Source organism: Schistocerca gregaria, chromosome 2, assembly GCF_023897955.1.
Source record: "Schistocerca gregaria isolate iqSchGreg1 chromosome 2, iqSchGreg1.2, whole genome shotgun sequence".
NCBI lineage: Eukaryota > Metazoa > Arthropoda > Insecta > Orthoptera > Acrididae > Schistocerca > Schistocerca gregaria.
This window is the reverse complement of record NC_064921.1, coordinates 581,968,977-581,994,094: the sequence shown is the minus strand read 5'-3', so window position 1 is coordinate 581,994,094 and position 25,118 is coordinate 581,968,977. Positions and strand designations below refer to the sequence as shown.

The 25,118-nt window shown below is 39.4% G+C and overlaps 1 protein-coding gene across 1 annotated transcript in view; it reads left to right on the top strand.

Moving 5' to 3' along the window:
* Positions 1 to 1,222: 1,222 nt before the first annotated feature.
* Positions 1,223 to 25,118, top strand: part of LOC126333434 (uncharacterized) — a 144,512-nt gene continuing 120,616 nt past the window's right edge. Inside the window, exons 1-2 of the mRNA XM_049996735.1 lie at positions 1,223 to 2,111; positions 17,685 to 17,941. Coding sequence (XP_049852692.1) covers positions 2,096 to 2,111; positions 17,685 to 17,941 — 273 coding nt within the window. The 5' untranslated portion in view covers positions 1,223 to 2,095. The remainder of the gene's footprint in view (positions 2,112 to 17,684; positions 17,942 to 25,118) is intronic.

The following is a 25,118-nucleotide window of genomic DNA, read 5'->3' as shown; positions in this document are numbered from 1 at the left end:
TATTATTCATATGTATACTCATTTCTTAGGTACGGCATTTTTTTTGGAGGGGGGGGGGGGAACAAACACACGAAATATGAACACAATTTTCAAACTCCAGAAAAGAGCCATAAGAATAATAACCAAAAATACTAGTCAGACTCATTGTAAAGATCTGTTAAAAACACTGGGGATTTTAACTGCTCCATGTGAATACATTTATCAGTCAGTTGTACAGATCAAAAATAACATTGGTAATTACTGCACAAACAGCTCTGTCCATGGCCATGCAACAAGAGAGAGACTCAACTTACATTTACCAAGAAAAAAGAAACATAAAACTTCAAAACAGCATTTTCTATCAAGGCATAAAACTGTACAATAAATTACCAGAAGAGATTAAAGAAATTGCAAAAATACACTTATAAAAACAGCTAAAAAGTACCTGTTAAGCAATACATTTTATACATTGAAGGATTACTTAAATAAAACAGAGTAGGGGTTTGATAAAAAATGTTATACAAATAACTAATAATAATAATAATGATTATAAAACATCCCAACTAATACCTTCACTTTATGTTCTTTCCTTCTTTTTTCCTTTCTAGACATACTTAACCGCAAGCTATGCATAGCACAATACCAACACCTCTTTCTCTTTTTGAGTTCAACATCTCACTCCTTATGGAGAGAAGCTGACTCAGCTTTTCAGGATAGCAAATAGGAAGTTGCAGTACAGAAAATGGCCCAGAGATCACCAGTGTGTGTATACCAGGAGTAAATCTTAATGATTGTCTCTAACTAGAGGTCCGTAAATATGTGTGTATATGAAGTAACTTATTTTAAATTGGTCAAAACTTGTAAATACTTTGACATTTCCTATATCCAAAAGAGATCTACAGATGAATGAAGTTACAATTACTATTACTAATTCTTAAACTGTGTTTTGTATGATCCATATTCGTTGGAATCACTAAGAAAGCAGAGAATGTCAAAGTATCAGAAACTTGGAGATGTCCCAAGCGACAGATCGAATAGATTTTACCACTTTGAGCACTTCTTGTGGTAGACAGTGTGCAAAGATTTTTTTATTTTTTTTATATTGGCTTTTCCCTATTTGCCGTAAGGTCAACCGTTCGAACTTTCGCTATGAAAGAATTAAAAGCCACTGCATCCCTCTCGGTCGCTGTGTTCTGTGCTTTTAATTTTCCTCTAGCATGTTAGTAAGTCCAGCAATGAACTCGCTAGAGCACTCACGTGTACGTTGCATTTTAAAATTCGCTGTGCACATACGGACGAGAAACATGATAGAAACGCTGAATGAAACACGTTTCGCGCGCCGGATATGTGGCTAGCTTCTGTTCACACGCTACGATTTGTGTGCACAGATGTGATTGGTGCCCACAGATTTCAGCAATTTTTCTCAGATCGCCAACTCTACTGTAATTTCCAAGTTTACTCATTTCTCATATGTGCGCAAACTTCATGCTCAGACCCAACGATCTGTCTGTGCACATGTGTTGTGTGCAGACCTTCGACCATAAATATAACCCTATGGTCGAAGGTGCAAACATAAAGGCAAAGGTTTCAGATACGAGTCACGATCCAGTAAATAGTTACGATCCTCAGATTTCAGATCTAAACAGTATGATGATCAAAGGGGAGGCATGGGGACTCTGTTTTACACAGAGTGTAAAAGAATTACGCAGAATACGAATTAAAGGATAAGAAAATTGCTGAGCACTACCGAAGCTGTATTTTCTTTCTTTTTTGACTTTGTTCCCCTTTCCATTCTGCCTTATCTTCTCTTCTAACACGTAATTTATTTATACAATATCCATATAGTGCGCTCTTTTAAATGTCGCAATCGGCTTAGTACCACTGTTTATGTTTACATACGATTTCAAAACAAGCGGTCCGCGAATGTTGTGCTTGGACTGCTGATTCTAGTCATTTGCTATGTGCTATATTCACCTGTACAGCTGTAAATGTTACTCTCCCACGTATGTGTACAAAGGATGATATTTATTTCTGGAAGACGAAATCTGTTAAGTATATTCGTCATGATTTTGTCGTCATAGTTTGACTTCAGAAGTCGGATCGAGGCAAATTCGAAATGGCTCTAGCAACAGGTATGATACACGTGATTAGATTTTTTTGTTGTTGATGTAATGCTTTTAACATGTAGAAAAGACATCCTGAAATAGTGAGGAAACTCACCCTTTTCTTTATTATTCTGAAATAGCGTACAACTGAAATTGCAGGGAAACAAGTAGGTTAAGCACGTGTCCACAGCACTATTTGGAAAAGGTTTAATATAGCCTATGTTGCTTTCTTGTATCGTCATTTAGTGTTATGAACTAAGAAATGGTGATTGGTACAAAAATTAAGTACGCTTCACCTAGAAATTTTTAAATACATCACATATTCGTTCCACTGGACACAAATATTCAACCCGGCGAGGAGGTATACAATACTAACAGCAAATGTGTAGTATAATGAACCGCTTACACTATTTTCAATGTGAGCAACAATCTAGTACATCAGAGAGTCGCGCTTTACTTTGGCACTATTGTGTTTAGTCGAAAACTGTCCCATTTGTTATTAAAACACAGTCAGTTTCCTTGACTTTTTTTCAGGTTCTTTCTCTTTCTTGCCAAAAACTGCACATATATTTACTGTGCTTTTTTTCCCTCTCTGCCGTCCACTTCACACTCGATGTTTTGTGATTCTTTTGCTTGTGCCTCATGTCTTCCCCGGAGATGTTTAGTTTGTTTCGGTCCACATCTACACCTGACTCTGCGAACCAGCGTGAAGCGCTTGGCAGAGAAAACATGCCACTGTACTGGGTATTAGGGCTTTTCCCATTCCATTGACAAATGGAGCAAGAGAAAAAATGATTGTTTAAATGCTTCTGTGTTGCTGTAATTAATCTAATCTTATCATGATGATCCCTATGGGAACAAAATGTTGGGAAGTTGTAGTATCTTCCTAGCGTCATAATTTAAAGTTAATTCTTGTAATTTAGTAGCAAGACGTTTTCAGAATAGTTTCCATGTACCTTCAAGAGGCTACTAATTTGGTTCTTTAAACATCTCAGTGACACTCTCCCACAGTTCAAATGAATATGTGACAATTCCTGTATATGTTCAACATCCCTTGCTAGTTTTATTTGGTACAGGTTCTACACACTAGAGCAATACCGTAGGGTGTGTCACAAGTGATTTGTAAGCAATCCCCTGTGCAGACTGATTGCATTTCCCTAATATTCTACTAATAAACAGAAGTCTGCTGTCTGTTTTACACATGACTGAGTCTATGTTATCGTTCCACTTCAGATTCTTACTAAGCATTACGCCCAAATATTTGTATGAGTTTGCAGACTCACTGATATTACCTTCACAGGGTACAATGTTTTTCTGTTTCATGAAGTACACAGTTTTACATTTTTTTAACATTTATAGCAAGTTGCCAACCATTGTCCTACTTTGAAATGTTATCAGAATCTGACTGAATATTTGTGCAGCTTTGTTCAGGCTGTACTTCATTGTAGATAAGTGTATCATCTGCAAAAAGTGTGAGGTTACTATTAACGTTGTCCACAAGATCATTAATATGCAACATCTACAGCAAGGGACTCAACATACTTCCCTGGGGTACACACAAAGATACTTCTACATCAGTTGATATCACTTCATCCCAGATAAAATGCTTTCCTTCTCCTTCAAATAAATACTCAATCCAGTCACAAATTATGTTATGTAACTTGTATAATTGTTTTTTCAGTAATGAGTGTAGTTGATGTACAAAGTCAAATGATTTTCAGTAATCAAGAAATACTACATCCATCGGACTGCCTTGACCCCTAGCTTTTAGGATGTCATGTGAGAAAACTGTGAATTGGGTTTCACATGATTGATGTTTTCAGAATACATGCTGGTTGATATGGAGGAGGTCATTCTGTTCAAGATACCTCATTAAATTTAGCTTTGTGGATCACTTCTGGTACCTTTCCTGTAGGCATATGTGACTTGTGAATTCTCCAACTACTGGGCACAGTATTTTGTTCGAGAATTCTACAGTAGACTGTAGCTAACAGAGGGGCTTACAATGCTGTGAATTGGCTACAGAATCTGATACAGATTCCAATGGACCCTGGGCTTTTTCAGTTTTAACAATTTCAGTTGTTACTCAACACCACTGACACTAATATCTATTTCACTCATCTTTTCAGTGATATGAGAAATAAATTGGGGCAATACTCCTGGATTTTCTTTTTTAAAGGAACATTTGAAAACAGAGTTAAACATACCAGCTTTTGCTTTGCTACCCTCAACTTCAGGTCCAGTCATGTCCATGAGTGACTGGACACTTAACTCTGATGCTACAAACGTCCTTTACATACGACTATAATTTCTTTAGGTTTTGTGAAAGATTGTATGACAGCATTCTGCTATGGTAGTCACTGAAGGCTTCATGCATTGCTCTCTTGACTTCCAGATGACTTTCATTCAGCATATCTCAATCTACAACCCTGTGCTTTGTTTTAGAATGCCTATGATACAGTTGTCTCTGTTTCTTTAGATGTTTCTTTTCAGTGACCGTATACTTTGGAGGATTCCTCCCATTATGAACTGCCCTCCTTGATACATACTTATCCAGTGCATGGTCAGCTATTCTTTTAAACTTGAACCCTAGTTTCTCTACATGGCCCTGTCATGAGTTAAAAGTTTTAAGTTCCTCATTGTGATATGACACTATTGTTTGTCTGTCTATTTTGCTGAAAATATAAATCTGACTGCTTGCTTTAGTTGCCCTTTGTGTTTTGATATTTACTGTTACTGTAACTATGTTATGCTCACTGATACCAGTTTACTGTGGACTTCCTCAAAGAGGTCAGGTTTTTTGTTGTTGTTGCTATAAGATTCAAGTTATTTCTGTCATAAATGGGGTCCTGAACTATCATCCATGGTTTCCTTTACCCAGCTTGTTTCCACTGTATTGCTGGTCATCATGTTTAACATTTTTTCGTCAAGTTTGTCTTCATTCATCGTACTGAAGTGTACACTGAACTTTTCACTTCTTTTCCTTATGTTATTTGTAATTGTCTCTGTTCATACAGTTCTTTTGTTGATCTGTTTATCCAGAGCTCCCTCTTTCTGAACTTTCCTAGTATTTTCCTCTCTTTTTTTGTGTCACGTGCATTTTTCCCTTGATTAATGTTGTTTCTGAGACTTACAAGGCCTTTGGTAACACTAATGTATTACAGTGTCTTAATTTGGGGTTGATGGAAATACTTATTTTGTTATAGTGGTTCCATGTATGTCTGTATGCTTTTTGTAGTTTTCTAGTTCTTCATTGGATGTCGAGTTCAGTCCTATGTTCTTTAAACCCTCCCAGGCATTTGAAAATTTCTACTTGCGCTTCTGTACTTAGTCACCAGTGGTGTTTCTCTGTGTGGTGTGTGAATTTTTTGCCCAAGTACTGTGCTTTTTCATGTGAGATTTGTAATCCCATTTTGGCTGACATTGCATGTATTATCTGTAGAGCTTCTTTGGCTTCTTTTCTGTTATTTGTTATGATAGCTATATTACCAACAAAGGTCAGGCATTTTGTATTGATGATTTTATCCTTGTGTCTCCCTGTTTTGAGCCCACTGACTCCTTTATCCCATGTCCTATTTAAACTCAGTTTAATAGATTGGATGACAAGCCATCTCCCTGACTCAGTCCTTTGTTGATTTTGAATGGGTTTGATCTCCCTCCCATCAACTTCACTTTGATTTTTGTATTTGGGTTGGCTTTCTGGTCGTGTTGTCCACCATAATTTCTTTCAGGATATTGGAGAGTGTTTCTGTATCTATGGGTTCATACACCTTCTTGTAATTGACATATGTTATTGTGATCTTCCTGGACTTAATCCTTGTTAATAATGTTGCCAGGCACAAGTACTGTTTGCTCCCTAATGTTCCCTTCCTGAACCCTCCTTGAGATGTTCTTATCTGCGTATTTATCTGTGCCTGCAGGGATTTAACAAGGCTTTGGATAGAATGTTGTGTGTGACAAGTAGTAGTGAAATTCCTCTGTAGTTATTGGGGTCTGTTTTGTCTTCTACATCTACACTTACATGGATACTCTGCAAATCACATTTAAATGTCTGGCAGAGGGTTCATCAAACCACCTTCACAATTCTCTATTATTCCAGTCTCATATAGCGTGGGGAAAGAACGAACATGTGTATCTTTCTGTGAGAGCTCTGATTTTCCTTATTTTATAGTGGTGAACGTTTCTCCCTATGTAGGTCAGCATCAACAAAATATTTTCACATTCAGAGGGGAAAATTGGTGATTGGAATTTCATGGAAGATTGCTCCGCAGTGAAAAACGCCTTTGTTTTAATGATGTCCATACCAATTCTGTATCATTTCAGTGACACTCTGTACTTTATTTCACGATAATACAAGCCCTTCTTTGCACTTTTTCGAAGTACTCTGTCAATCCTATCTGGTAAGGATCCCACAGCGTGCAGCAGTATTCTAAAATGGGATGGACAAGCGTAGTGTAGGCAGTCTCCTTAGTAGATCTGTTACATTTTCTAAGTGTCTTGTCAATAACATGCAGTCTTTGGTTAGCCTTCCCCACAACATTTTCTGTGTCTTCCTTCCAATTTAAGTTGTTCATAATTGTAATTCCTAGGTATTTAGTTGAATTTACGATCTTTAGATTTGACCGATTTATCATGTAAACAAAGTTCAACGGATTCATTTTAGCACTCATGTTGATGACCTCACACTTTTCGTTATTTAGGCTCAACTGCTAATTTTTGCACCATTCAGATATGTTTTCTAAATTGTTTTCCAATTTGTTTTGATCTTCTGTTGACTTTACAAGTCTATAAACGACAACATCATCTGCAAACAACCTAAGATGGCTGCTCAGATCATCTCCCAAATCATTTATATTGATAAGGAACAGCAAAGGGCCTATAACACTAGTTTGGGGAATGCCAGAAATCACTTCTGTTTTACTTGATGACTTTCCATCAGTTACTACGTGCTGTGACCCCTCTGACAAAAATCACGAATCCAGATACATATCTGAGACAATATCCCATAAGTATACAATTTCACTCCTTTCTTGTGGATGGGGTGTATTAGAGCTGACTTCCATTGTCTGGTACTTTTTTATTTTCCCTAGTTGTTTTCAATGATTATTTTACTTTTGAATAACATTTTTGTGGTCAACTTTCTGAAATCAGTCCATATTCTCTGTGTGACCTGATATTTTTCAATGACTTTATTACGTCCACAATTACTACATGTTTTGGGGATTTGAAATCCAGATCAAGTTCTGGCTTTTTGAAGTGTAGTGTTAGTTTATCACAGTTAGGTAGTGAGTCAAAGCATTGGGTTAATATTTCACAGTTATTTTTTGGGTTTGTCTCTAGTGTTCCATCTTGTCTTTTGAAACATGAACTTTGTGGTTGATGTCGTGTCATATTTTCTCTGAATGTTCTGTAAAACTTTGATGTGTTGTTTTTGTTGAACTGTTCCACTTATTAAACACTAATATCTTTTAAGTCACATTGCTTTAAGATTCAAACAACTTAAAATAACCATATTATTTTGATTATTTGATATTTATTGGCCACAGATTGTAACTTGAACCTCAGGTGCAGCGTAAATGAGGACTATTAATTTTGAAAATTGATCTACTTGCTCGTGAAATGGCCAGCTTGTATGTAATATGTGTCATACATTTATGTAATGTGTTTCATTCATAAACAATGTGAATTTTACAAAAGTGCAAATTCAGTATCCGATTCTACCCATGTGCTTTGACCCATGATGTCATCAATATGTCACCACATACATTCGCCAACAAACATGAACAAAAATAAAAATGACTCAATAACGTCTCACTCTAAAACGAAAATGAAAGTAAAGGGACAACTGTGGGAAATGGGGGAGGGGGGGCGGTTAGGGCGGGGCAAGCTAATATACAACAATTAAGAAATCTCCGCGGCATCCCAAAACAAATAACAACTAAAAAAATTTAAATTACAGTATTCCACTACACCAACAAAAAGCCACAGGAATCGTACATTTCTCTTGACCTATATAGCTGAACCGCAGCTACTTATACCAAAAAACCAACACCTACAACCCCAAAAAAGTGGAATTGGACGTTTCCCTTGACCTACATAAAAAACCAACACCTACAACTCTGAACAATTGAATCAAAACCACGATGACTCAGAAACTAAAATACTCCCTCTTCACTACATCAATTAAAACGCAACCAACCTACCATAAATAGACAACACACAAAACATCACAATTACTATAGAATAAAACCAAAACAAAAACTACTTACCAACAAAAACCTCTGGCAGTATCACTTAGATTGGCCACCCCAAACACACACACACACACACACACACACACACCACACACACACACACACACACACACACACAAAACGCTGCATACACATGTCCCTGGTCTGAGCCACTGGAACTCTCGTCAACCTCGCGCTGTTGCACGTTAAACTCAGCACGTCAACATCCACCACCAGAGTGCACCATCAAAAATAAGAAAAGGGCATCGAAAAACACAACCAACTCAAAAATTCTGCACTGTAGTGACATCACAACACCATTACATCACGGGTCAAAGGAGATGGGTGGAATCAAATGCTTCCATTGACCCTAATTTACCCTGGGGACTGTTTTTCTCGTAAAAAGAATTATGTTACATTTTATTTAAACATAGTATTAACTCATTTTCATTTTATTCAAGAGGTAGAGACTTTGTATGGTTCCACATTAAAAGCTTTCATTTCATTTGACAATTTATGTCTTTCATGGTGTTATTCTCGGTGTGAAGTAATGTAAGAAAACAGGATGCATATTTTCCTCATTATGTTTTTGCTGCTTTACAGAGCACCAATTAAATTGCATATGGGAAACATCATTAATGAAATATATTTAAGAACTTAAAATTTAACTTACTCGATGATATTTATATCTAACATACATATATTTTTCTGCAAAATAAATATCATCAGTAATTTGGTCTTTATTAAATAAACAGCAATAAGCCATGTAGGTCTAATCACAATTTTTCCTGGAATGACATTTGCTAAATAATCTGTTTAGAGTAAACAAATTTGTTGCAGTGGACAAGTTGGTAACTGCCACAGAATAGTGACCCTTTAGCAATTACATGGTAACTGTGCTTATCGCTCTGGGATTATGGTGAACGTGCAGGTGATCTTAAAGCTCCAGATTGGAGTGACAATAGCACAGGCAAAATTAGACCAGTTGAGAGTGCACTTGGCAGCTGGCAGCAGTAAGGTTAAAAATGAAATAGGTGACTGGCTGTGGTTATGTGCAAGATTTGAGGAAGATGTTTACTAGAAGCTGAAAAGCACCTGTTTTCAATCTGGGTAGCTCTAAAAGCTTCACTGCTTCAGTGACTGTGTACAGACAATTGAAGGAAAAACTGAAAGTTAAAGCTGTAAATAGTCAGAGGATTGGAAAGACCAAGAAGGTCCTTCTACTAGTGAGTTTTACATTTGCACTCTGCAAACCACTGTGAAGTGCATGGCAGAAAGTATATCTCTATCAGTTATTAGGGTTTCTTCCCATTCCATTCATGTGTGGAGTATGGGAAGAATGATTGTTTGAATGCCTCTGTAAGTGCTGTAATTATTCTGATCTTACCTTCACGGTCCCTGTGTAAGTGATATGTAGGGGGTTGTAGTATATTTGTACAGTCATCATATAAAGCCAGTTCTTGAAACTTTGTTAGTAGGGTTTCTCAGGATACTTTACATCTGTCTTCAAGAGTCTACCAGTTCAGTTTCTTCAGTATCTTTCTGACATTCTACCACAGATCAAACAAAACTGTGACCATTTGTGCTGCATTTCTCTGTACACATTCAATATCCCTGATTAGTCCTATTTGGTATGGGTCCCACACAATTTAACAATATTCTAGAACCAGTTGCCGAGTGACTTGTAAGCCACCTTCTTTGTAGAGTGATTCAGTTCCCCAGTATCCACCCAATGACCCGAGTCTTATCACCTGCTTTACCCACAAATGAGCCTAATTGATCATTCCATCCCATATCCCTGCAGAGTGTTACACCCAGGTATTTGTATGAGTTGGCCAGTTTGTTGTTTTTGAAGTGCGCAGTTTTACATTTTTGAACATTTAAACCAAGTTGCCTATCTTTACACCACTCTGAAATCTTATCAAGATGTGACTGAATATTTATGCAGCTTCTTTCAAACAGTACTTCATTATAGATAACTGCATCATCTGCAGCATCATTTATATACGAAATGAATAGCAAGGGTCTCAACACAACTCTCTGGGGCAACTCCGAAGTTACTTCTACATCTGATGGGGACTCTCCATCCAAAATAACACGCTGCATCCTCCCCACCAATAAGTCCTCAATCCAGCCACACATTCTATTTGATACCCTGTATGATTGTACTTTTGACTATTAGAATACGAGTGGTACTGAGTCGGATGCTTTTCAGAAATCAAGAAATACTGCATCTGCCTAACTGCCTGGTCACATCATGTGAGAAAAGTGTGAGTTGGGTTTTGCATGATCAATGTCTTCTGGATCCATAGTTGTTGGCATGGAAGAGGTCATTCTGTTTGAGATACCTCATTATGTTTGAGCTCAGAATATGTTCTAAGATTCTTCAACAAGTTGATGTCAAGGACATTGGACAGTAGTTCTATGGATGAATTCTACTACCCTTCTTGTAGACTGGTGTGACCTGAGCTCTTTTCCAAAAACTGGGTGCTGTTTTTTATGTGAGGGATCTACAATAGATGAGGGGGTAACTCTGTTGCAAATTCAGTATAGAATCTGATAGGGATTCCATTGGGCCCTGGAACTTTGTTCAGTTTTGACAATTTCTGCTGTTTCTCAATGCTACTGACTCTAATACACTCCTGGAAATTGAAATAAGAACACCGTGAATTCATTGTCCCAGGCAGGGGAAACTTTATTGAAACATTCCTGGGGTCAGATACATCACATGATCACACTGACAGAACCACAGGCACATAGACACAGGCAACAGAGCATGCACAATGTCGGCACTAGTACAGTGTATATCCACCTTTCGCAGCAATGCAGGCTGCTATTCTCCCATGGAGACGATCGTAGAGATGCTGGATGTACTCCTGTGGAACGGCTTGCCATGCCATTTCCACCTGGCGCCTCAGTTGGACCAGCGTTCGTGCTGGAAGTGCAGACCGCGTGAGACGACGCTTCATCCAGTCCCAAACATGCTCAATGGGGGACAGATCCGGAGATCTTGCTGGCCAGGGTAGTTGACTTACACCTTGTAGAGCACGTTGGGTGGCACGGGATACATGCGGACGTGCATTGTCCTGTTGGAACAGCAAGTTCCCTTGCCGGTCTAGGAATGGTAGAACGATGGGTTCGATGACGGTTTGGATGTACCGTGCACTATTCAGTGTCCCCTCGACGATCACCAGAGGTGTACGGCCAGTGTAGGAGATCGCTCCCCACACTATGATGCCGGGTGTTGGCCCTGTGTGCCTCGGTCGTATGCAGTCCTGATTGTGGCACTCACCTGCACGGTGCCAAACATGCGTACGACCATCATTGGCACCAAGGCAGAAGCGACTCTCATCGCTGAAGACGACATGTCTCCATTCGTCCCTCCATTCACACCTGTCGCGACACCAATGGAGGCGGGATGCACGATGTTGGGGCGTGAGCGGAAGATGGCCTAACGGTGTGCGGGACCGTAGCCCAGCTTCATGGAGACGGTTGCGAATGGTCCTCGCCGATATCCCCGGAGCAACAGTGTCCCTAATTTGCTGGGAAGTGGCGGTGCGGTCCCCTACGGCACTGCGTAGGATCCTACGGTCTTGGCGTGCATCCGTGCGTCGCTGCGGTCCGGTCCCAGGTCGACGGGCACGTGCAGTACAGTAATCACTGACGGCTTCACACATTGCTCTCTTGACAGCCAAAAGCATTTCATTCAGCATTGCTCTATCTATAGCCCTTTGTTTTGTTTTACACCTATTAATGCAGTAGCCTCCATTTCTTTAGAAGTTTCTTTGTAGTGACTGTATACCGTGTAGGGTCCCTCCCATTATGAACTGTACTACTGGGCATGGTCAATTATGCTTTTCAACTTGAGCCATAGTTCTTGTACATTCTCCACACTGGTGCTGAAAGTTTCAAGTTCCTCATTGAGATATGACACTGCTGATAGATAGATAGTTTACTGAACATGCGTGCTTTCTGCTTGTTTTACTTGTCCTTTGTACTTTGGTAATCGTTATTGCCATATATATATATATATATATATATATATATATATATATATATATAGTTTACTGAACATGTGTGCTTTCTGCTTGTTTTACTTGTCCTTTGTACTTTGGTAATCGTTATTGCCACAACATCCTCAGAGAGATCAGGTCCGTTTGTTGCCATTAAATCCAATATATTTCCATCATGAGTGGGTTTTCCGAGCTATGTGTTTTAGATAGTTTTCGGAGAAGGTATTTAGCAATGTTTCACTGGATGGCTTATCATGCCCAGTACTAACAAAACTGTGAATTTCCAATTGATTGTCTCCATTGATGATTACAGTATGATTGGGGAATTTAAGTACAAGTGAACTGAGGTTTTCTCTTAAGCTTTCCGTTACATCAGGAGATGTTTCTAGTGGGTTAAAGAAGGATCCAATTAAATTATCATTTCATGTCCACCCTTGGTACTGAGTCTTGCCCAAACAATCTCACATGCAGCTTCAATTTCTATTTCGATGGATCTGAGTTTCATGTCTGTTGCGACAAATACATCTCCTCCATTTCTCATTTGCCTATCCTTTCAATATACGCTTAAATTTTCCCTAAAACTCTCTGCTATCAATTTCAGGTTTCAACCAGCTTTATGGACCTAGTATTTTGTGGACTTCACTGCTTTTCAGGAGTTCTTCAAACTCTGGCACTTTTTTGTGAATTCTTCAAAACTTAACCATTAGGATTTTAATACTCTCACCTGTGCAAGGCATTTCTTTTGATCTTACGCTGATACTTCTGGGTTTCCTGCGGCTATTGGCATTTGGATTGGATGGAGAGTCATCTGATCTAAAAAGTCCTTGTGTGCATACCCACACACAGTCAGCTATTTGAGTGGCAGCCTCCGATGTGTAGTGCACACTTGACCCATTTAGGGGGCTCTACCATTCACAACCTATGGCACAAGTCCAGAAAGTCACAGCTTAGCTTGTCACAGAACCTTCAAAGTCTCTGGTTCAGTCCTTACACTCGACTCAGAACCAAAGGGCCATGATTAGTTCTGGGGACAATGCTGCAAATTGCAAGATTCATTAAAACTCCATGCACAAGGCTGGTCTTCTTAACCTTCTCTGCTAGTTGCTGGAACGATCCAACGATGACCCCTGAGCCTAGACAACAGGCATCATTTGTTCCAACATGCATCACAAGCTGCAGTTAATTGCACCCGTTTCCTTTAATGGCTGCCGCAATAGGCTCTTCAACATGTTGAGTGGAGGGATACCATCATTCGCTGTACGTTTGAACTGATGATTAATAGATCCCTATTGTCTTGCATTTGCCTGCTCTTGCAACAGGACAAAATAGGTTCGCCAAAACAGGTGAAGTGAGTCCTACTGGCTCAGTTTCAGTTTCAGTGAAAGACAGCACCATAGACTTGTTGGTAAGGGGGGATTGGTACAACACCTTGAGTCCTCCCTGGTCCCCATCCACCCCGTACAGGGTGCCTAGCTCTAACATTGAAACACCACTCACAATCAAGTGTATGTGTAATGACAGATCCCGTACTTTCTGCAGAGGGAATAGTGGATTGTACTTGAGGTACCTTTCGTACTGGTACCACAGATACATGGCTCTTGGGAGCTCTTCCAAGACGACCACTCGCAGCAGCTGCCAATCCTTTGGCAGTAGTCAGGGCGATTTCTAGCTGCTTATGAATGTCAACCAACTCTTTCCTTGTTTGAGAGCAACATTCACAGTGGGGGTGCATTTTAGCCAGTATGCTGCATTACAGAACAGTGAGCAAATAACTTTTAAGTTAAGCCCACTGATTATCTTTTAATATGTTGAGCTAAAAAGTTCCTTATGAGTGTTGGAGCAAATACACAAAATGAGATTTCAATTAAGGCAGTAGAACAACCTGTGGTAAAAATTACTAAAACTATTTGAGGTTAATTGTTATAATTGTAAGCAAACTGGAAACAGAGCTAGTTTATGATAAATATAGACAAAATATAGGGTGTCTCCTCTTTAAGGGAAAAGTAGATTTAATACAATATGTTGGTTACAGTAACTGCTATAGTAACTAAATCAAAAAGAGACCTTTGGAGAAAAGAGAACCACTTGTATGAATATCAAGAGCTCAGATGGAAACGCAGTTCTAAGCAAAGAAGGGAAAGCAGAAAGGTGGAAGGAGTATATAGAGGGTCTATACTAGGGCTATGTATTCGAGGACAATATTATGAAAATGGAAGAGGATGTAGATGAAGATTGAAATGGGAGATATAATACTACATGAAGAGTTTGACAGAGCACTGAAAGGCCTGAGTCAAAACAAGGCCCCGGGAGTAGACAACATTCCATCAGAACTACTGACGGCCTTGGGAGAGCCAGTCCTGACAAAGCTCTACCATCTGGTGAGCAAGATGTATGAGACAGGTGAAATAAACCCAGACTTCAAGAAGAATATAATAATTCCAATCCCAAAGAAAGCAGTTGTTGACAGATGTGAAAATTACTGAACTATCAGTTTAATAAGTCACGACTGCAAAATACTAACGCGAATTCATTACAGACGAATGGAAAAACTAGTGGAAGCCGACCTCAGGGAGGATCAGTTTGGATTCTGTAGAAATGTTGGAACACGTGAGGCAATACTGACCCTACGACTTATCTTGGAAGCTAGACTAAGGAAAGGCAAACCTACGTTTCTAGCATTTGTAGACTTAGAGAAAGCTTTTGACAATGTTGACTGGAATACTCTCTTTCAGATTCTGAAGGTGGCAGGGGTAAAAACCAGGGAGCGAAAGGCTATTTACAATTTGTACAGAAACCAGCTGGCAGTTATAAGAGTCGAGGGACATGAAAGGGAAGCAGTGGTTGGGAAGGGAGTGAGACAGGGTTGTAGCCTCTCCCCGATGTTATTCAATATGTATATTAGGCAAGCGGTGAAGGAAACAAAAGAAAAATTCAGAGTAGGTATTATAATCCATGGAGAAGAAATAAAAATGTTGAGGTTCGCCGATGACATTATAATTCTGTCAGAGACAGCAAAGGACTTGAAAGAGCAGTTGAACTGAATGGATAGTGTCTTGAAAGGAGGATATAAGATGAACATCAACAAAAGCAAAATGAGCATAATGGAATGTAGTCAAATTAAATCGGGAGATGCTGAGGGTATTAGATTAGGAAATGAGGCACTTAAAGTAGTAAAGGAATTTTGCTGTTTGGGGAGCAAAATAACTGATGATGGTCGAAGTAGAGAGGATATAAAATATAGACTGGCTATGGCAAGGAAAGCGTTTCTGAAGAAGAGAAATTTGTTAACATCGGGTATAGATTTAAGTGTCAGGAAGTCATTTCTGAAAGTATTTGTATGGAGTGTAGCCATGTATGGAAGTGAAACATGGACGATAAATAGTTTGGACAAGAAGAGAATAGAAGCTTTCGAACTGTGGTGCTATAGAAGAATGCTGAAGATTAGATGGGTAGATCACACAACTAATGAGGAGGTATTTGTGGCACAACTTGACTAGAAGAAGGGATCGATTGGTAGGACATTTTCTCAGGCATCAAGGGTAGCATTGGAGAGCAGCGTGGAGGGTAAAAATCGTAGAGGGAGGCCAAGAGATGAATACACCCAGCAGATTCAGAAGGCTGTAGGTTGCAGTAGGTACTGGGAGATAAAGAAGCTTGCACAGGATAGAGTAGCATGGAGAGCTGCATCAAATCAGTCTCAGGACTGAAGACCACAACAACAACAATGTAGATACAGAAAAAATATTGTCAGTGTTTCCTTTCCTTTCTGTTTGTGCATGTATGACATCACACACCACATCACCATTGCAATACAGTACATAACCGGCATCTAGTATAGGTTGATTCAGTTAACTTATTTGGTATGGGTGGCAAGAACAATTTGGACCATTCCGCAACTATGCAATTGACGGCAACATCAGGCGCTTCACTGGGAATATTCCTTGAGTGAAATGACAAACCTTGGTTGAAGCTTTTTGTCAAATATGTAGATGCAAACTCCAGAAGTTGCTTAACAAGATGGGATGATCACACATGGGTGTAACTAATGTGTTGCTCCTAACACATTTACTTCTCACACAGCATGGTCTACACCTGAGTGTTTCTGGTAAGACTTTACTTTGACAACTAAATCCCAAAAGCATTAAGTGTAACCAAAATACAATGCCTGCCCAAGCCTTGTGATTTGCAAAATTTTTAGTCAACCTTAGCTAGGGTAAATGTTTCTCAAGACATAGATACCAAATAATTGTAAAAACAGTAGAAGTAATTAATGGGAAAACAAGAAATTGCAGCATGGGCAGCACTAAGGGTGCCAATCATAATATGCTTGGATCTTTCCATCAGTACATAAGAAGCTTGTTAAATAAGGAAGATGAGCTTCCCATATCACTATGGGAAACTGAAATATCTAAAGGCATTCTGCATGTATGTGCTTTGCATAACATAACATAACATCAGTTGGGTGTTGAACAGGTGCACATAAATATTTAAAAATTACTCGCACGTTACTGTATGTGTCATGTAAGGAAATAATTTCCACGTTTTTCATTAATTCCTCTGACAGATATGAACTTTGTTGTCACACAAGTGTCACATATGAATTACGTTATGAATTGTGATGTTACGAATTACAATGCCTACTTCCATGTTATGTAGTATTATATTTTTTGTGATTTTTAAATTAGTTAAAGACAATTTTTCAGTTGTGTGACTACATGGAACCTGCTTGATAGTTTGTAATGCAGCTGCCCTTTATGTGGATGCCAAGAAGGTCAAAATTGAAATAAGGGTTTTATGAGTGTAGCCTATGGTGTTTTTCAGTAATATCTTTCATTAAATTCATTAAGGCTGTTGGCGACTCTTATTATGACACTTTTATTTTGTTGAATGCTATGACCATGACACTCTGTATTTTTACAACATGATTCATTGTTTAGATGATACTATCTGTGGTGACGTGGTTGCTTTGAATGTGACTACACGAAGGCTGGAGTGGCTATATTAGTTAAGAATTAACTGTGAGTGTAGTGTTCTTCAGTCATACTGATGTGTACAGACAGGAAGTCTTTTTCCTTGGATGCATTGTTTTCACTGTTATTATTTGTTATAATGAAACTGTCTCAACACATGCTGTGTGCACAGAAAGTTACTTTGAGGTACTGATTGTTGGATCTTTATATCTCCAATTATTATTTTAGATTAGATGTGTTATTTAGATACGTTATTAATGTTTATAGTTGTAGTGAGGAGATTGTAATGGATGTGGATATGCTGTAGGTTTCACACATTCATATGTAATGTGAGTTTCTAGTATGGTGAAAGTACAGTGATATATGTTACCATTTTCTTTACAGTGCTGCTAGCCAGATTAAACGAGGAGACCATACCTCTGTGTAAAAGACTGTGCCTAGCAAAAAATGTCCTTCAAGACAACAGTTTTCGTATTCAGCATAAAGAGGAAATTATCATAAAGTGGTTTTGTGACCTTGATGTACCAAAAACACAATCAGAGGATGTATGGAAGGCACTGCAGGAATGCCTTGCAAATATCAGTTCATTGAATATTATTGGTTCTGACATAAGGACTAATGTGAAAAGTTTGTTGGTGCAGGTACGTTTATATTCTGAGAAATTTTAATCTGAAGTGATATACGCTGCTTAGAAAATTACAGCTACCAGATATACAGGGAATTGTGCTACTTTTATTTTGAAAAATAAATAAATAAAAGAGAGGGGGGGCAGAGGGGAAGAGAAATACAACCGACAACCAAATTTTGTAGGCTATTGACTAGTTCTTAGTTCTTAACAAATTTCTAATTAATAATGTGTATGTAATGACAGGAATATCAAAAACAGCCAGGAATGTTGACAATGACCTATGACTTAGTTTATTTTAAGAGTTAAATCTTTGTTTAGAGCAAGATTAGTATGGAATTCATATCAAAGTACTCAATACAGCGTGAAAGTACCCCGTGGTGGTGAGCTTGTTCAACACATTTGTTTAATTTTGCAGTGAACACATGGTGTGTTGTAGGGCAATCACTCTGTTTTTAAAATAATTGAAAAGCCACGATCGCTTCAATATGATTTACTAAATGACTGGTTTCAGCACTCTGAAGGTGCCATCATCGGATCTGGGCAGTGATAATGTCGACTGGTGTTAGGCGAGCAGTGGTAGTTTCATCTGGTGACTTCAGTTTTATATTTTATGGAAAGAACGACCATGAGAGCAGTTTTTTATTATTTTTTATTGGTTGTGACAATGATTTTACCATACAGTCTGCCTGATTTGCCATGATGTCCATATGGTTTTATAAATGTTAATCCACGGTTCAGATCCGATGATGGCACCTACAGAGTGCTGAAACCTGTCATCTACTAAATGATATTGAAGCGATCGTGGCTTTTCAATTGTTGTTTAATGTTACTTATTCTTGAAGTTGCATTTGCATATTACTGATGGCTCTCACACAAAAATTAAGAAGTTTCAAGTCACAGCTTCACTATGTTGTCACAGGGTTTCACTGCATATTCAGGTAGTCTATGATCACATTCTTGTTAACATAGTCCGAAAGGAAGAAGTTTATGTGGGTTAACGTCTTGAGCTGTGTAGTGGCCACATTTCACTAGTTTCATAATTTTCCAGAAACTATCAATACATTTCATAGAATTCCACAAACTTAAATAACGGTGTACTCCAACAATGAAATATAAGAAGTAGATAGTTTTAAGTTTTTGTGGCTACAGGTAGATCACAGTCTTAACTGGAAAATCCACATCTCAGAGGTAAGGAAGCACCTTAGTTCAGCTTGGTTGCAGTACACTTTCTTAATGCTAAAGATGATTTAAAAACAAAGAAACAAGTTTATTCTGCACATTTTCATTCATTGGCGAATTACAAAATCATTGCACAGTGCAATGGCTGATGAGCCTGACACAGAATGAGTCTGCGTGGCATGTTAACAACCATTGATCTGATACACTGGCCAGCCTTAACACTAGAAGTACCACGTGGGTCATTTTTGACCAAAAAGGGTTTTTAGAGGGCTCTACTCCCCTCCATAATCAATGCGGGACAAAATGCTCCTGTGACTTCATCATTTATGGGATTGTACAACTCACCAAAATTTCATCCTACTAGCACACCTAGAAGCATGAAAAATTTACCTGTTGTATCAGTAGTACCATGTGGGTCATTTTTGACCCCATACACATTTTAATGTACTTTGATATCAATGGCACTGGTTTTCAGATGCTAAATAGTTTCTGGGCATGCGTCGACATTATTCACGAGATGTTGGAGTATATTATAACACTTTTGGCCAAAAAGAATGTGAAATACTAAGAATTCGAAGATTGTTATCAGCATGGAGGGGTATCAGCATGGCTTTACGTTTTCTGCAGACTGGTGACATGCTGGTACACGAAGTGACACTGGGAAGCCCCAAGTAATATATTATGCAGTGGGAAGCCTTCCCCCTCCCTGCATCACTGTCAGGAGCTCAGCTAATAGTTCTGTTTCGTGACAGCATATGTCATTTGCGTCACCCTTATGAAAGTTTCTAGTCAGCATACCTTTGTCTGTGGTCAAGCTGAGCGGGCTGAGGCAGTCCTGATGCCAGCGAAGTGAGCTTGCAGTTTATTTTCACAAGTTTGTGTCATTGAAGCTGCGATTGCAAGACAACATGGCCTTACGGAGGCCGAGATTCTTTACTATTTGGAGAACATTTCACTGATTGTATCAAGCAATGAATCTGGTAGTGAGATGAATATGGAGGAGGATAACAACTTTGTTCCAGTGGAAACTGCTGACTCAAGTGATTCAGATGTATCAAATGAACAAGTGATTCAGATGTATCAAATGAACAAGTGATTCAGATGTATCAAATGAACAGCAAACAGAATCTGATCCATGTGACGACGACCTACCTCTTCCAAAACGTAAGCATGAACTATTCTGTTGAAGTTTTTGAACCAATGAGCATGTAGTCCATGGTACAAGTTCCTTTTTTCTATTCTTTATGTGTCGAATTTATGGATTCTACCTGTGGGCGTGGATGTCCCACCCAACAATGAGCCAAATGAGTGTGCAGTGCAGGTCGGGTCCCTCGACAAGGACAATGATGATGAGGTGCAGGAGTTTCTGGTCAGTGCCCTGATGGAGTCTGAAACATAAATCTTTATTCAAAATACATAATCTAAAGTAAACACATAAGTCAAACTGCATCATTGCTGGTCTTTTCCCACCATTCCCTATCTCTCACCAGCTACAAAGAATTGTGATAAATGATTCAATTTGTAGTTGACAAAGGCAATGATCCAGGTGTTGTGGATGACTCAAAATATGGCGATAGTGTGGCGGTCAGTGCAGTTGACAGAGCAGCGAGAGGTGGACATGGTCACAGTATTTGGGTGCCAGACATGGTGCAGCAGCTCATCGTGGACAAGGAAGAGGGAACTTCCATGCGACGTCCACTTCCAGGCAAGGAAGTGGAGAGTTCCAGTGGTACCAAGTGGGGACGGACTGAGCCAGGCGACATAGCAGATAGGCGCAACGCCCAGAATGTGTTGCAGAAGGTACCCAGGTTGACGGGACACACCAGATGACATATTGTAGATGACCCCCCCCCCACTCTCTGTTGCAGCTATGTGTCAGTGACCCCATCAGAAACAAATAAAAAAAAGCACTGCAGAAAAGGCTCCCGGCACATTTGGTAATAATGAGTGGTCCGTAAGCCTGGAAGAACTAGATGCTTTCATTGGATGACTCTATGCTCTTGGAGCATATGGTGCCTGGGGTATTTCATACAGCAGTAAGTGGCACTCTTTGGAAATCCCTCCTGTGGCGTTGAGTGGAGACGATGCATTGTGTGCTACACTCTTATACAAGTCAGGCCATAGTCTTCTCACAATATACCCCCCCCCCCCCCCCCCCACTCTCTGTTGCAGCTATGTGTCAGTGACCCCATCAGAAACAAATAAAAAAAAGCACTGCAGAAAAGGCTCCCGGCACATTTGGTAATAATGAGTGGTCCCTAAGCCTGGAAGAACTAGATGCTTTCATTGGATGACTCTATGCTCTTGGTGCATATGGTGCCTGGGGTATTTCATACAGCAGTAAGTGGCACTCTTTGGAAATCCCTCCTGTGGCGTTGAGTGGAGACGATGCATTCTGTGCTACACTCTTATACAAGTCAGGCCATAATCTTCTCACAATATACCATGGGAAAAAGACAAAAATTTCCTTATTCTGAGCAACATGCATGCTAGATGTCAAGTGAGTGAAAATGTTGAGAAGAAAATGTGATGTTTTATAGTTAAACTGAGGGTAGATTCAATATAGTTGACCAAAGGGTTAGACACTACAGTGTACAAGCTGGCACCCACTGATGGACTGTGTGTATCTTTTACAATATTCTTGACCTCGCCATGATCAATGTTCACATAATTTTTAAGTTTCTTACCTCTAAGAAGATTTCATTCAGAGCTTTACCCTCAGAAAAGCAGATGAGCTTGGTGCCCCCTACATACTGCAAAGAGGAGCCAATCTCCCTTTGAAGACACTCGATACTGGTACTGGCCGATATGGAAATAGAAGGCGTTGTCAAATTTTGGTTTCCTGCAAACAGCAAGAGGAGAATAAAACATTAAACATATGCTTCAAATGCAACAAGTGTGTGTGTGTGTGTGTGTGTGTGTGTGTGTGTGTGTGTGTGTGTGTGTGTGTGCAAAAGCTACCAAGCAAAAGCTCTTGTTGAATGTCTGAACTGTGACTCCATTCCAGCTTAGACAATTCTATCAACTCTTTGTTCCTAAACATTTCCAAATATTTTTAATTATAGACCGAAGTTTTTGGTTCTTATGGTTTAGTTCATTGATTGCAATAAGCAAGAAAACACATGGATCATTTTAATCATGTGCTGCATTTTAGAATGTTTCATAAATTCTCAGTACTTAGCTTATTTGTCTGTAAAAGTAAAAATACTATTAGTACTCACTTAAACAGTATGTTCTGAATCAGTTTCATTCTTTTTATAAAGAAAAACATTGTAACATTGTTTTACATACATTTTTTAACGATGGTTGATGAGAGACTGTGAAATTTATTCTGTAAAATTTAAAATAAAAATAAGCTTATTTCTGAAAATTTGTTTGACCATGTACTATTCATTTTAGAGACCAAATTATCCTTGGTTATACTTCAGAGTCTTCCTGAATGTTTTGTGAACATGGTGACACTGAAAACACCATCCAGATATGAATGAAACAGCAGTTAACTGCTGTGGGTCAAAAGTGACCCACAGGTACTACTAGGGGTACGGCAAAGTCCGGTACCTCTAGAGTTAAAGTGGTTTTTAGGTGATTTATTTTTGCTTGATTAGACAAGTGTTGGGCTAGTCCCCAATCATTGCACCAGAATACACGATACACAAATTGTTATAATATTTTAACACATAGCACAAAGACTGGATCAGACCTTGAATGTGGCTCTCCAGCAGGGATACGACTTCCTAAAATCCTGCCCCGAAATGAGATCAGTCCTTCATGAAATCCTCCCCACTCCACCAAGAGTGTCTTTCCGCCATCCACCTAACCTTCGTAACCTCTTGGTTCATCCCTATGAAATCCCCAAACCACCTTCCCTACCCTCTGGCCCCTACCCTTGCAACCGCCCCCGGTGTAAAACCTGTTCTATGCACCCTCCCACCACCACCTACTCCAGTCCTGTAACCCGGAAGGTGTACACGATCAAGAGGAGAGCCACGTGTGAAAGCACCCACGTGATTTACCAACTGACCTGCCTGCACTTTGACGCTTTCTATGTGGGAATGACCAGCAACAAACTGTCCATTCGCATGAATGGACACAGGCAGACAGTGTTTGTTGGTAATGAGGATCACCCTGTGGCTAAACATGCCTTGATGCACGGCCAGCACATCTTGGCACAGTGTTACACCGTCCGAGTTATCTGGATACTTCCCACCAACACCAACCTATCCGAACTCCAGAGATGGGAACTCGCCCTTCAGTATATCCTCTCTTCTCGATATCTGCCAGGCCTCAACCTCCGCTAATTTCAAGTTGCCGCCGCTCATACCTCACCTGTCTTTCAACAACTTCTTTGCCTCTGTACTTCTGCCTTGACTGACATCTCTGCCCTTACTCTTTGCCTTTAAATATGTCTGCTTGTGTCTGTGTATGTGCGGATGGATATGTGTGTGTGTGTGTGTGTGCGAGTGTACATCTGTCCTTTTTTTCCCCTAAGGGAAGTCTTTCCGCTCCCGGGATTGGAATGACTCCTTACCCTCTCCCTTAAAACCCACATCTTTTCGTCTTTCCCTCTCCTTCCTGAAGAAGCAACCATCGGTTGCGAAAGCTAGTAATTTTGTGTGTGTGTTTGTGTGTTTTGTTCATGTGCCTGTCTGCCGGCGCTTTACCGCTTGGTAAATCTTGGAATCTTTGTTTTTAATATAAAGAACATAGTTTGTATGATTCGGAGACATGTGATGCGCACAACTTACTTTGCTTAAGTTAATTGATGGCTGGGGAAGGAGGAGGAGGAGGTGCAGGAAGGGCCATGCGAGGTGAAAATACATTAATTTGCAAAATTGTGAAAAACAGGTTCCTCTACAATGGGATAAATACTAAGTAAGAGATGTGAGGTATGGATTAGTGTTTGGGGAAATGCAACTTACAGGGATAATATGTTCAGAATAGAAGAGCATGTTATAACAGCTATATCTGATGTTAATTGTAGAACATTCCGCAAAAACTTCATAAAAAATCTCATATTTGGCAACTAGTATTTAATTTTTGATGATGAATTGGAGGAGCAGTTAGCATGCAACAAAGAATCAGTATATAATTATGTGCTCTGGCCTACAAACACATCTTGATTAAGAGTTTGTGGGAAGCAAGTATGTGTTATTGAAAGACTTGTGCCTTCTGGAAAGGAAATTTTTATTTTTTACTTGCATTACTGTTTTTGGCTGTTAGTGCTCTTCAGATCAAATTTTGCAAGAGGCCTTCTGTTCTCCAACTACAAATTGTATGTTAATATCTTTCTTGAGTGGTCATGGATGTAATGTTACAGTATCCTTGATATATAGTATGGAGTGCAATAAAAGTGTATTTTCAGAGGAAAACATTTTATTTACAGGAGACAAATAGACGCAAGTTTGTAATGACTTTGAGTTTTCATTTTGTGCTTTTGCCACGTCTTGATGGTCTGCCACTGTAGCCTAGACTTTCCATTCACATTTGTCGGCTTCTCTAACTCACATCCAAATAGTCATCTTCCAGCTGTCACCATAATTTAGATTTAATATTGACAATTGTTGGGTCTGCCAAATCAGAACCAACTGTCACCTTTCATCCTAATCTAGACATTGGGCTACAATACTGTGAGCCCAAACTAGATTCTGCCTTTGAGACACAACAGTGCAAAAGTGCTGTATATGTCAGTAAAAGAAACACCTTTAAATGGCAAAAGCAGGAAATGGTGAACGGGCTGTCCACATGATATGAGTAATTTGTGTTGTTTTGGTACTGTAACCAAAATTAAGCCTGCATCGCACGATATTTCGGCTGGACAACTACCAGCCATCTTCAGGTGAGTCAAACGAGGACTGACGAAGACGTTCTCTGTTCCGTCTTATATAGTGCGCTGATAGTACTGCCGCGACTGCAATGCATGATACTTTCATAGTCTGACCCCACGGAGAAGAAAAGTTAATGGAGTTTTTTCATCATCTTAACTACATCCATCAGAATATTCGATTTACCAT